We start from the raw sequence: 12,466 nt of genomic DNA on the forward strand, positions 1-12,466 counted from the left end.
TGTACCTAGTTCATTATGAAGAGGCTTTGTATTGAATTTTATTTTGGTATGACATGCACAGCAGTGTTCATTTATTGTTACTGTTGCCTGCAGTATTGGATATAACAATAGTTTGGTGAGTTTACCTGTACTATATTCATAGATACACTGTTTCAGATGAATTACGGTATAGTGTTTGGATCATATATTTAATCTTTTTCTATTTCTACCCCTATACTGCTGCACTGTAGAAGGATGTATCCAATTCCTCTTCCCCAGTTTCTACCTCCTCTGTTAGCATACCTACAACTACTCAGCCTACATCTTTACCTAATACAACTCCAACTTCCAATACGATTTCTTCTACACCCCCTTTAAATGCCACTTCGAGTGTCATTAATACGACCATCCCCAATACGAATTGCAATGGAGACCGCAGTTGCCTTAAGTTTTTAAAAAGTCCATTTATAATTATTGGTAAATATTTAAAGTAATGATAGCCTGTTTTGTAGTTTAGTATTTCTAGGTGGCTTGAAATAAGAATGCTTTGTCATACGACCTTAGTGATAGTAGGCGAGGGTATAATATGCTTGTTGGAACACTATTTTATTTTCTTAGTGGCTCCAGACTTGTTGTACAGTTCATATATGAAGGAGCAAAGTAGCTAGAATGTTCAGTGAAAGTTGGCAAAGTATGTGATGGAAACTGCAAATATACTTTTTTAAGACCTATGTATATAAACACATCACATAGATAGACATGGTGCACAGAAAGAATGCTAAAAATTTTCTATTTGATCTCTCATACAAATATTGGTACTGTTACTGTATTTAAAAGATAAAATGACTGCTGTAAATACCAGTATTTTTTGTATCGTTTACAAATGAAGCCCATACATTCTAATTGTAGTTAAGACATAATTCGGTGTGGCTTTTAGATTTCTGCAAAATGGAATATGGAACATACCATTATGCTATTATATAACCCTAGTTTGGTATGGCATAGAATTCTTTCACACTGAGGTTTTATTTCTCTGCAGGAACATTACATGATTTTAGTTAGTGACATTACCAACATTTTCTTTGGTTTTATTTCTTCAAGATCATTAATGTACTATTACTGTACATGTATATGTTCTATTAAGTTATCTGTGTTCCATATTTTATTTAGTTGTTTCTAAAGTAATTTGTCCATATGAGTGGTGTTTTTAGATGGTTTTCCTACATGAGCATCATTCATTGTGGTTAAGACTGGTCTACATTTTTTGTATCAGGGAAAAGGAAGAAAATGTGAGTTTGAAGGCAGCACATCACAGAATCACTTTCAGCACTATTTTATTTTTTCCCACAGTTTCTTCCATTTTCAGATATTTATATTTTAAGGTAGAAGCTAAAACTTTAGTAATTTATGACAGTTTTAGTCAGATCAGATTTGTACACCCTTCATGTAATCATTTATATTTTAAATTATCATTATGAAATAATCTTTTTGTGCATACAGTAGGAGATTAAAGTGAAGAAAGGGTCTTCAAATCTGCCATATATTGCTTGATTATAAGGGGGTCAAAGTGCATGAGGAGCACAGCACGGGTTCACCAGGCAGCACCTAGGCCCTGTCTTAGCTGCGGCCCTTTGGCCACCCTTAGCCTGGACCACTCGTCCCCCTGCTGCTCCACCAGACTTATGCTATTAGTTAATGTAAAAATATTGCTGCTGTCATCAGTTTAAGCTGTTTTTAAATAGCAACACAGCAGTAGCATGAGTCCTGTGGCTGTTAACTGAGGGGTGGGCATGTGTTCTAGCTGAATGGGGTGTGCCTGTCGCCTACGGGGGGAGGTCGGGCAGGTGGAATACGTCGTTTTGGCAGCGAACGAGGGGACAACATGCGCCGTTGCAGGAGCCAAGGTACTCGAGCACGCCTGGTCAGGGCCTTCACCACTGCGGGCGGAGGGGGAGGGCTTACCACCACCCCAGAAGACCCCCCCTGCAGCCCCCCACCCACTCCGGGTGGGCCTCACTCGGCACCTACGAGTGCTGGGAGTGTGGGTGGTGGCAGTATTGGTGGTGGTGGTGGCAGCGGCAGCGGGAGTGGTGGTGGGTCGATGGCTGTGGCGCGGCTAGAGCAGAGGGCACTCTCTCTCTTACACACCAGGCACTACACCAGTTTTGGTAGTAACGTCACCTACTGCCATTTCCCTCCCTTGACCTTCATAGTCCCCTTTTAAGAACTGTCACTATAAGATCTTCGGTGAAATATGTTGAAAGATAACTTTTATCTTTTGAAATTGTTCATTGCAAGATGTAGTGATAGTGGTAGATGAATTTCAAGTAACTGGAATAGCTGAAGATTACAAGAAAATTTACTAATAACTGTCTAGATTTGGAAGGTGTTAGATGTAGTAGTACCGTTGTTTTCAAGGTATTTAGAGGCTCATGATAATGCAGATTTGATTTGGGTGTCTGCTATAAATTTTAGAACTTTGATTTCCTTAAAATTCCAGTTAATTTATGCAAAATTTTAGTAAAAAGTTATGATACTACATATTGAAAGTTGTTTAATTATTGCTCACTTACTGCCATTTTAAAGAATAATTTTGCCAGCTGAGAGTAATGACAACAATGTCTAATCAAAAATCAGATTTTACACACAGTATATTTGCACTTGTATTTTTGATACTTCATCAGTTAAATGTTAAATTTTGTCCTCTAACTACCATGAGGACTGGTTCTTGGGTATGTATACATCTCTGTAGGATTTGCAAAGTATTTCTTGTTCTTGTGTTGCATTATACAAATTTGAGAGTTAGTACTATTTGTTGTATGCAGCTATCATATGAATTACATTATATATATATATATATATATATATATATATATATATATATATATACAGCATATATATATATATATATATATATATATATATATATATATATATGTATATATATATAAAAATATTTCTACCTTCTATGCTGTGGTAGTGGTGAGCTTAATCATTTCTTCTTAAAATGCCAATCGCTATGGTGGGAAGAATTTTCAAAAACTTCCGGAATTTTTCATGTCCTTCATATCATGTCAGATAAAATTTTAATCTTATGGTTGGGACATTATTTAGGAATCTCTTAGAATACTGCATATATGCCTAGTATTGTTTGAAAATCTATCTCAGATCTTTGCAGACTTATCCTGCTTCAAGTTTTCTGGTCTTGAACATTTACGGTAATTCTCAGTAGGCTATAAATTTCTCTGTTGTTGGTAGATCTGTCAGTGTTCCTCCCTCCCCCATTCCCCAACTCATCTTGAGAACATCCTTCTTGTAGGTGACGTTTCTATGCTGTTTAGATTTTTCCTGTGTATGCCTTCTAATTTTTGGCCTCTGCTCTAATTAAATTTAAAATATTTTCTGATTATTTACATTCATATTTCATTGTAACTGTGTATTTTACATACTCTTCTGTCTTACAGTCTCAGTAGTCTTGTGATCATTCAATCTTAAGCTTTGACAAAGTAGGTTGGCTGAAACTACTTCTAAAATTGAATGAAATATTTTCAGTTTACATTAAATGCATCATGTATTAAAAAACTTGACAATTTCTTTGAATAAGCACCAAGTGTTGTGATTAGTTAATTTGGGTATTAGAATTGTATAATTTCATTACAATGGTAAATATGATACCCATATCTGCTGATTCACAATATATATACAGTATATATATGTATATTTATATATACATGTATATATTTATAAATATGTTTATAAATAAACTTACTTTATTCAAATATAAACATTTATAAAACTGATTCGTGCTTATTCCAAAAAAATTATGCATGACCCATACTCATTCACTACTCCCCACTCCGCTGTCCAGAGTGTTGTATTTTTAGCCTGAATCTTCTGAAACCTATAATGGGTTTGTTTATGTGTGAGGGATTGAACTGATAATGATATACATTAGAAAAATATGGTAGATATTTAGATAATGTAGTTGGAAATAAGTGAAAGTGCAGATGATATATTACTCTTGTGTCATCAGCTAGAATGTATGTGAAAATGCAATGAAACAATTTATATTAGAAAATCACACTAACCTTGCACCAAACATTTGGAAACATAAGAATGGATTGAAACACAAATATGAAATTATATACAATAGTCATTTATTTTATAAATGTATTTAATTATAACCAATCAAATTTGGTAGCTTCAACACACAAGCATAATATTGTTTAACTTTTACATAGATAAAAATTACACTTTGTCACACTCTAGAATCGTTAGTTATTGTTTTCTATTCTTGTGATAGATATGCTATTTCTTATTGCTGTGTCCCCTTTCTCCTTATATAGCTAAACAGACCAAACTTTTGTCTGTTATGAAACTGCATTCATGATAAGCCTGACAAAATAGATGTGTGTATTAGAAATTGGTATTTGTAGGTTAAGTGTATTCAGAGGTTGCTTTTTTCTGTTGCACTTGGAAATACTATATGTATAATATGCATGGAGGCTACTCCTAAGACTTGCATTCAGGATGCTGTATTTGATGGAATTAACAAAGACATGAGTTAGCAAGAAGTGGCATGAATGTGCAAAATCATTCATTACACTTGTATATATTTTAGTTATTAGTTTTCCTTCTATGTATTGAACATCTTCCCTATTATTATTTGTGAATTATAAACAATAACATATAGCAGTACATATTGAACTGAAGGTATAGTTACTAAGTAAAATAGTTTTATTATTGAGTAAGTTGACAGTTACCATGCCAGACTGCATTTTATATATTACATTCACAAATTGAGCAAAATTTTGGGTGTCCCTGTAAGAAAAACTAGATTCATACAAGATATTCTATATGACTTATATTCATAAAGATTGCAGTATGTATATTTATGGATACTGTACTTTAAATGATGAGTGAGAGTTAGCATTTTATTAAATTCTTTTGTTTTTAGTAATCTTTTTAACTTGACATCACTCACAAAACACACTGTCAACGTATTTGTTTATTATCTATATATGAGGAGTTTCAGTGATTTTATAAAAGAATTATTACGCCAAGAGTTGAAAGGAAAAATATTTAAGCTATACGTGTATAGTCTCACTTCCTCTATACAAAACTTTTGGAGTCTAAATATAGTACTATAGTACATTTTGTAATGTAGACTGTGAAAGTTTATGCATTAAAAAGAAACTGTTACATATCAGAATAGGAAAAGTTTTCTGCATTTTAATTTTTCTTGTACTGGAAAGCTACCTGTAACAAACTAATTGATGTTTTTAATATATATATATAGGATATGACAAACAGATTTTCAAATTTTGTTAATCATTTTATATTTACCATATACTGCAATACAAATGTTTACTACGGTAGGACGGTATGGTAGTATTTTGTTAGTCCCAATTTAGTTAAACTCATTTTGTGCTGCCTTTGATTCCTTAGGTATACACACATGTTGCAGTTTTTTTCAGATGATATTCTATAGACTTTCATTTATATGACTGATGATACAAGATGATTTATCAAGGTTATTATTATTATTACTAGCCAAGTCACAACCCTAGTTAGAAAAGCAGGGTGCTACAGCCCCTAGGGCTCCAACAGGAAAAGTATCCATGTGAGGTAAGGAAATAAACTATATGAGAAGTAATAAATTAAAAATATGGAATATTATATGATCAGTAATAACGTTAAAATAGATCTGTCATTTATAAACTATTAGGAAAGACTTGTGTTAACCTGTTTAATATTTGCAACTAGTTTGAACTTCTGAAGCTCCACCAATTCAACTGTGAGATTAGGAATATCATTTCAGAATCTGTCCATAGCTGGAATTATACTTCTAGAATACTGTGCAGTATTGAGCCTTATGAGGGAGAAAACAAGACTGGTAGAAATATCTATATACTGTACCTAGTACTACATACAAGATGATACAGTTTGGGAAGATCTTAATGCGAAGGATGGTTAGAATAATGGAATATCTTCTGCAGTGTCCAGATTAAGAATAAGAAAATTAATAGACTGTTATTATCTAGCCAACAAATCAAGATGAGAGTAAGCAGTTGAAGACCAGGGAGGAGAACAATACTTGAAACAAGGTAGAATGAAAGAATAAAAAAAAATTCTTCAGGATAGATTATATATTATATATATATATATATATATATATATATATATATATATATATATATATATATATATATATATATATATATATATATATATATATAGGAACTTCACATATGAGTTGCTCACACTGATTCAGAGGCAAATCCAAAGCTCTTAAGCTGTGGCTATCAGTAACAGAATTTAAACCCCTCCCTATGGTGTGCTTTGAAATCAACCAACTACAACATAAGAGGCCTTTCTATCATCATGTTATATATAGGCCATAGTAGAAAGAAGAAAATTGAACATAGAATCCAAGTCTGGATTCCAATAGTTGAAACAAAAATAAAAAGTGGTTATGCCTACCAATTTTCGTAGGATCTGAATCTCATGACATCCACATCCATAGTTGGACTTATGGGAAGCTGTGTGCCTTGCCCTAGGAATGGAATCCTTAAAATTATTGGTTGCTTAAAACTTAGTCTAAGGAGCTCAGATGAGTGCCTCATTTGAGAAACCAAGGTTGCCGATCAGAAAGGATATCAAACTACCGAGAGGCAACAGTAAGTTCTCTAATATTGCCTTGTTTACAAATATTACAGAACATTAGACAATACTGGTGAAGTCTAGGATGCACTGGTTCCTGATTTCACTCGACATCTCCAGATAAAATAAGAATTAAAAACATTACAAATTGCTCATCATACTATAAAACAAACTTAACAATAACAATAACAAAAACAATAATTACTCAGCAATATATAGAGAGAAGAGATAGATTTCGGATAAAATTAATCAGCTTGGCAGAGCTGGCACACCATGCAAGACTTAGTACCCTCCAGGATAGACACTTCAACTGAAGGAAAAACTGTAACAATGGTATTGAAAATGAATACCAGAGAGGATGATTAAGGAATAAATAGGGAAAATGTAACCTTAATAAACCACCAAGTATCCATGGCCTTTCTATTAAGCCTGGTTAATGCACCATTTAAAAAAAAAAAGAGGAAGAGGAAACAGATTGAATAGTGTGCCTTAGTGTATCCTGAAGTAAGAGAACTCTAACACAAGACTGGAAGACCATGGTACAGGCACTAGCCTAGACTAGAGAAGGCTATTTTGATTTGGGAGTGTCCTCCAAGAAGAGCTACCCATACCAAGTGGAAAGTAGCCACTGAACAATTACAATACAGTAGTTAGCCACTTCAGTGAAGAAAAATTGTTTGATTTGCTTAGTTTAAGAATGGTCTTTACATTCAAAATCATAAGATATTCTAGCAACAATGTCATATTGAAAATATTTAATGCCTTTTTATACCATGTTTGATGTATTGGTTAATAGATAATATTGAATAGATAATTTCCAGATTATAAGTAGGTACTAATATGAACTATGTATTTGAAGCCTTTTCAGCTTAGTTCAGGTTACTGTGCTTATTTCTATGACCTTCCCCAAGGGGCCATGCGCTTCCTTCTTGAAGCGGATTATATGTTGACATGTACCCTACAATCTAAAAAGTTCCCATTTTCTTGAGCTGTAATATTGTAGTATTGCCCCTCTAGTTAAGTATTAAGATTATATAATGGTGTATGGCAATAAAAATGCATAGGCATCCTATCATTGCATTGCTTTCAGCTTTCTCATCATATTAGTGTGATATGCACGGCTGTTTTACCTGCGAATCCAGATACTGTAGGTCTTGGTGTGTTTTAAGAGGTTATTTAGCTTCAGTATAATAGGGGATATCTTATTCTGGCTTTGCGATCCATTCTTACACATATTTTTCAAGGGATTTATAGCTGAATGATAAAGATCTACATTCTCTTTGTATCACTTGTCAATGGAAGCAGTGGGATTCAAACAATCATTGTGATGATTGTGGTAAATTACAACCCATCTTGTGGAGCATTATGCTCAGCTTGTGGCAGATTGGTTACATGTGAAAGACTCCATACCTAAAAGAATAGTAACTTTGAGTTAAGCGGAAAATTCACAGAAGACTAGGTTAATGGATAATAGTGGAAATAGTAATTATGCTACTCAGGCTATTACTGAGCTTTTTAGGATGGTAGTAGTGAGCTTCTTAAGCTGTGTATTCAATTTGCTATGTTCATGCTAGGAAAGGCTTTTGCACCTTCGGACAAAGGCAGTGATTCTAGTCTAGTCTAACATGCCCTGTTCTGAACCATAGGCTAACTCCTCAAGGTTTCCCTAGCCATTCTAGGGTACCAGTCAATAAGAGTTGTGATGGTAGCCTTATCATGAGCCTTGCTGTCTCAAATAAGATCAGATCCTTTTTCGTGATCCGGTCAGCTCTATGTGACCACCAGATTCCAAGATGGAAGACCAGGCTGTAAGTTGAATTTTAACGTATGTTGAAACATCTAAATATAGTACTAGTCACATCCCTTTGCTAATGCAGTATAGTGGAGTCATAATCTATAACATAAAAAAACACTATATGACATGGGAACAAAACTAAAACTGAAAATAACCTAGAGGACATAAATATATTGTAGTATTGACATTATCGCAGATGTAGTCAGGTCTTTTACAGTATTTAGAAGTCTTCTCATATTGAACCTTTGGAAGATCATTATTTTAAAGATATATCCTTCAAGACTTTTTATTCTCTTAACCTTGACCTCCGATAAACATAGTAGGGATTGAGTATTTAGAAAATGAGTGTCTCTTTTAACCTACCTTTTGGGGTAAAAATTATTTTAAGACTAAAGAACTGCCTCAATTTTTCCACATTCCATGATTGGAGAAAAATATTGGTAGTACTTCAAAAAATAGATTTCTTTGTTGTCCCTTTACAGCAGTTAACTTTTATTTAGACAAGACTGAAAGCATTAGTGGAAAAGTTCCTAATTTGTTTTGCGGGAGGAGTCCAAGGTATCATCTCCCCAAGAATGCTATATTGTTTCTTATTGAGGGTACAGTAACAGAATCTTAGAGAATGGGATATAGGTTAGATGAAGGACTTGAGGGTTTTGGGTTCATAATAATATAAGTGCAGCTAGTTCCCTTAATTTTTGGAGTAATCTCTCTTTTGAAAAGAGTTTTCACAGCAGTTCTATGACATACCAATTCAGTTTTCATCAAGTATTATTTAATAGAAGCCTGGTTTGCCTATAAGTATTACTGAACATTGGGTTCAGTGGTAGCTGTGCCGGATGTAGTATAAATAGAAGTCTTTCTTTTAATTGAACAGCTTACACTTTCCATCAGTTAGATTATGAAATTTATCAATGGGAAAATACAGTTACCCACCCATAGTATTAGTATTGAAAGGCGTACAAGTGTAAGAATTCTTAGTTATTGCATTCCTTTGTATTAATATTGAATTTTGGCCCTTATCGTTATTTATTTAGAATATTATTATAATTTCCTCTGTGTAGATTCACAAGTTATTAAGGGAGTCTTAACTAACTTACAACTATTACCATTAAAATTTATTATTTCTGTACTCCTCTCTCCCTCTACTTACCAATTCAGTCAGGAGGATATTGAACATGTTTGTTCTGACTTCAACACTGAAAGAATTGCAGTGATTGGGTTTCCAAATACTCTCTTTGCCTCACACTGCCATAGAATTTCAACATCCCACTTAAGGGGCAATACTACTACATTAAAAAGAAATGAGAATTTTTTAGAATCTAAGGCAGATATCAATATTTAACAAGCTTTAAGAAGGAAGTAATGCAAAATGTATAAATATTTTAATGTTTTCATTACTTCTGATATTGTTTATTTATTTCCTTATTTTCTTTCCTCACTGGGCTATTTTTCCCTGTTGGAGCCCTTGGGCTTATAGCATCTTGCTCTTCCAACTAGGGTTATAGCTTGGCTAGTAATAATAATAATAATAATAACAATACTGATAATCAAGGGTTAGGTTATGGTTTTGTGGTATTTTTGTATTTAAAATTATCATTTGCAAGCATTCAAAGGAAACATTCCCAAAACCATTAAGAAAACTTCATTTGAATTGGCTGTTTGATCTTTATGGGGAAAATTAAAAGTATTGGAAAAAATAATCATTAATTTTTATATAAAAATGAAAGTAGATGAAGGATAATGACAATAAGTTGAAACTGTCCCTTAAGTAATTAAAAACAGTTTACTTAAAATACGATTCAGTGAAGTATATTTGTTGTCATGAAGACTTAATACTAAATAATGTGCTCTAATACAATGCAAATTTATACCATGGGTTTAGACATTTCAGTACTGAACATATATATTTTTGATATAGAATATATTTTTACATTTTCATTACTGTACTGCTAACGTATGTGAATTTGGTATGCAGTATATACAAATTAAATTGAAATCAACTCTTTTGCATTGGGAGTAATTTACAACTCAAGGATTTTGTAAAAAAAAAAAAAAAAAAAAAAAAAAAAAAAAAAAAAAAAAAAAAAAAAAAGTTTGTACAGGTAGCATTCTTATTTATTTAATTTTTTACTGTATTTTCATCGTCAGTGATTGAAGCCGTTATTATTACAAGAGAACTTACTATAACAGTCTTTATTCTGAGACCTACTAAGCTCACAAATTGTCTGGCTTTCAGTAATTCAGTTAGTTTACAGTAAGAAGATTGGGACTTTGATATTGCATTTCCTGAGAAAAGTAGCCACGACACTAATTTCGTATTTCGTATATGCTAAAGAGAAATTAAACCTGAAGTATTTAAAGAAATTCATTACATGACACATTATATCATAAAAAATAAAAGTAATTGGTAAATATAATTTAGGATGGTAATACACAGACTTACCAAGGGCATACATTTTTATGATTTATGTAACATATTTCAGTATTTCAATAAGTAATTTTCTTGAAAGATTTTTTTTACAAATCATTGTGACTTACGCAATAAAGCATGTTCACATACCCTATAAAAAGTAAAATATGCATTTTGTCTACCTTGAAGAATAGATTTGAGAATGCAAGTGTTCCTCATATGAACTAATATGTTCTTGCATGCAGTAAGAAATTTGTTGGTTAGCTTTTCTTTAAGCCATCACTTGTCTTTTTATCCCTACCAAAGATAAGCAATCATATGTTATAAAGATGTTTCCATGGCAGTTTGTATGGGTTGTGATTCTTTATCAATTTGCATGTGTTGTCCTCGTTAACTGTGATTGTAGCTAGGATAATTTTGTGAATTGTATATGTGATTAGTTTGAGAATTAGTAATTTTAAATTATGATTTCTATTGCTGTATATTGTGTGTGTTTTGTATGGTCTTGATTATTTTTAAACACTTAATACTATATTTATTTTTATTTATATGCAACTGTATGTTAACTGGTTCTAAGTTCCTTTTTCATAATTTTTTTTTTCTATGAAACAAATATGATGGAATAAAAAATTCAAAACAGAAATCATGATCATTGAAAGTGGTCATTTTGGCATTGCTGTGAAGAATACTCGAGAGTGAAGTTTAATAAAATGAAAAACCTGATTGTTTCTCATGATTCTTGTAATTCAAGGAATTTTGAAGTAAGGTACATTTGATAGCGGAAAGATTAAAAAAGTTTCAGATTTTATAACTCATGAAATATCCAAGATGTTATTTCATTTAATGAGCTGTGTCACACTGGATTAATGGAGGAAAAGTAAGCAACCAAAAATTCATTAAATTGTAATGAAAATGTCAATAACTGCTTCACCTGGAGGAATCATAGTGTGGTAGAAAAATGTAATCTTCAAATACAATGCTTGAATGTTCATTTTTTTATATTATATTTGCATATAGATTTTTAAAGTATCTATATAAAGAGAAATTAAGTATTTTTTATGGTGAGAGGAAATGGTTAAGCATTATTGATATCATTAAAGAACGCTGTATTTTACCACATTACCATTTTGTATATCAACTGTTTGTAACAGAAAATCATAGCAGAGTCTGTTTTCTCATAAGTTTCTTGTGTATTTATTTTGCAAAGGCTTTAAATTACCCTTATTTAACATTTTCTTATGCATGCAATGTTATGTTTGAATTTTGCTGGTGGAGTTTTTTAACATTTGGAGTTTCCTGCTTTATGATTTCTCCTGCCTTTGTATTTTCCAGCTCATTATGTGTGAAGTGGCTCAAATATTGTTTGTTATTCTTTACTGCTGCAGTTTTGAACTGAGTTCCAAATGATTAAAAATTCAATGGATTTGTGAAATCTGCCAAGAATATGGTAAAGCGGTAAAGAAATCTCTGGAGCTGCTCGAGTACTATATTAAAAATGTATGTTGGTTTAAATTATACTTTTAACCCTGAATTAGTCACATGATGAAATATAATTAGATACAGTGGTAAGCTTTATTTTTAGACTAATATATGCCATCATGACTATGGTAATTTTT

At 32.4% G+C, this 12,466-nt stretch overlaps 1 protein-coding gene across 5 annotated transcripts in view; it reads left to right on the forward strand.

Annotated features, from left to right (window-relative positions):
- Positions 1-12,466, forward strand: part of Tomosyn (syntaxin-binding protein tomosyn) — a 772,563-nt gene that overhangs the window by 650,757 nt on the left and 109,340 nt on the right. Inside the window, exon 14 of one of the 5 annotated variants that reach the window (XM_068372636.1) lies at positions 1,781-1,883. The exons of the other annotated variants lie outside the window; for them this stretch is intronic. Coding sequence (XP_068228737.1) covers positions 1,781-1,883 — 103 coding nt within the window. The remainder of the gene's footprint in view (positions 1-1,780; positions 1,884-12,466) is intronic. 5 annotated transcript variants of the gene reach the window in all.

This window comes from Palaemon carinicauda, chromosome 4, assembly GCF_036898095.1.
Source record: "Palaemon carinicauda isolate YSFRI2023 chromosome 4, ASM3689809v2, whole genome shotgun sequence".
Lineage (NCBI taxonomy): Eukaryota > Metazoa > Arthropoda > Malacostraca > Decapoda > Palaemonidae > Palaemon > Palaemon carinicauda.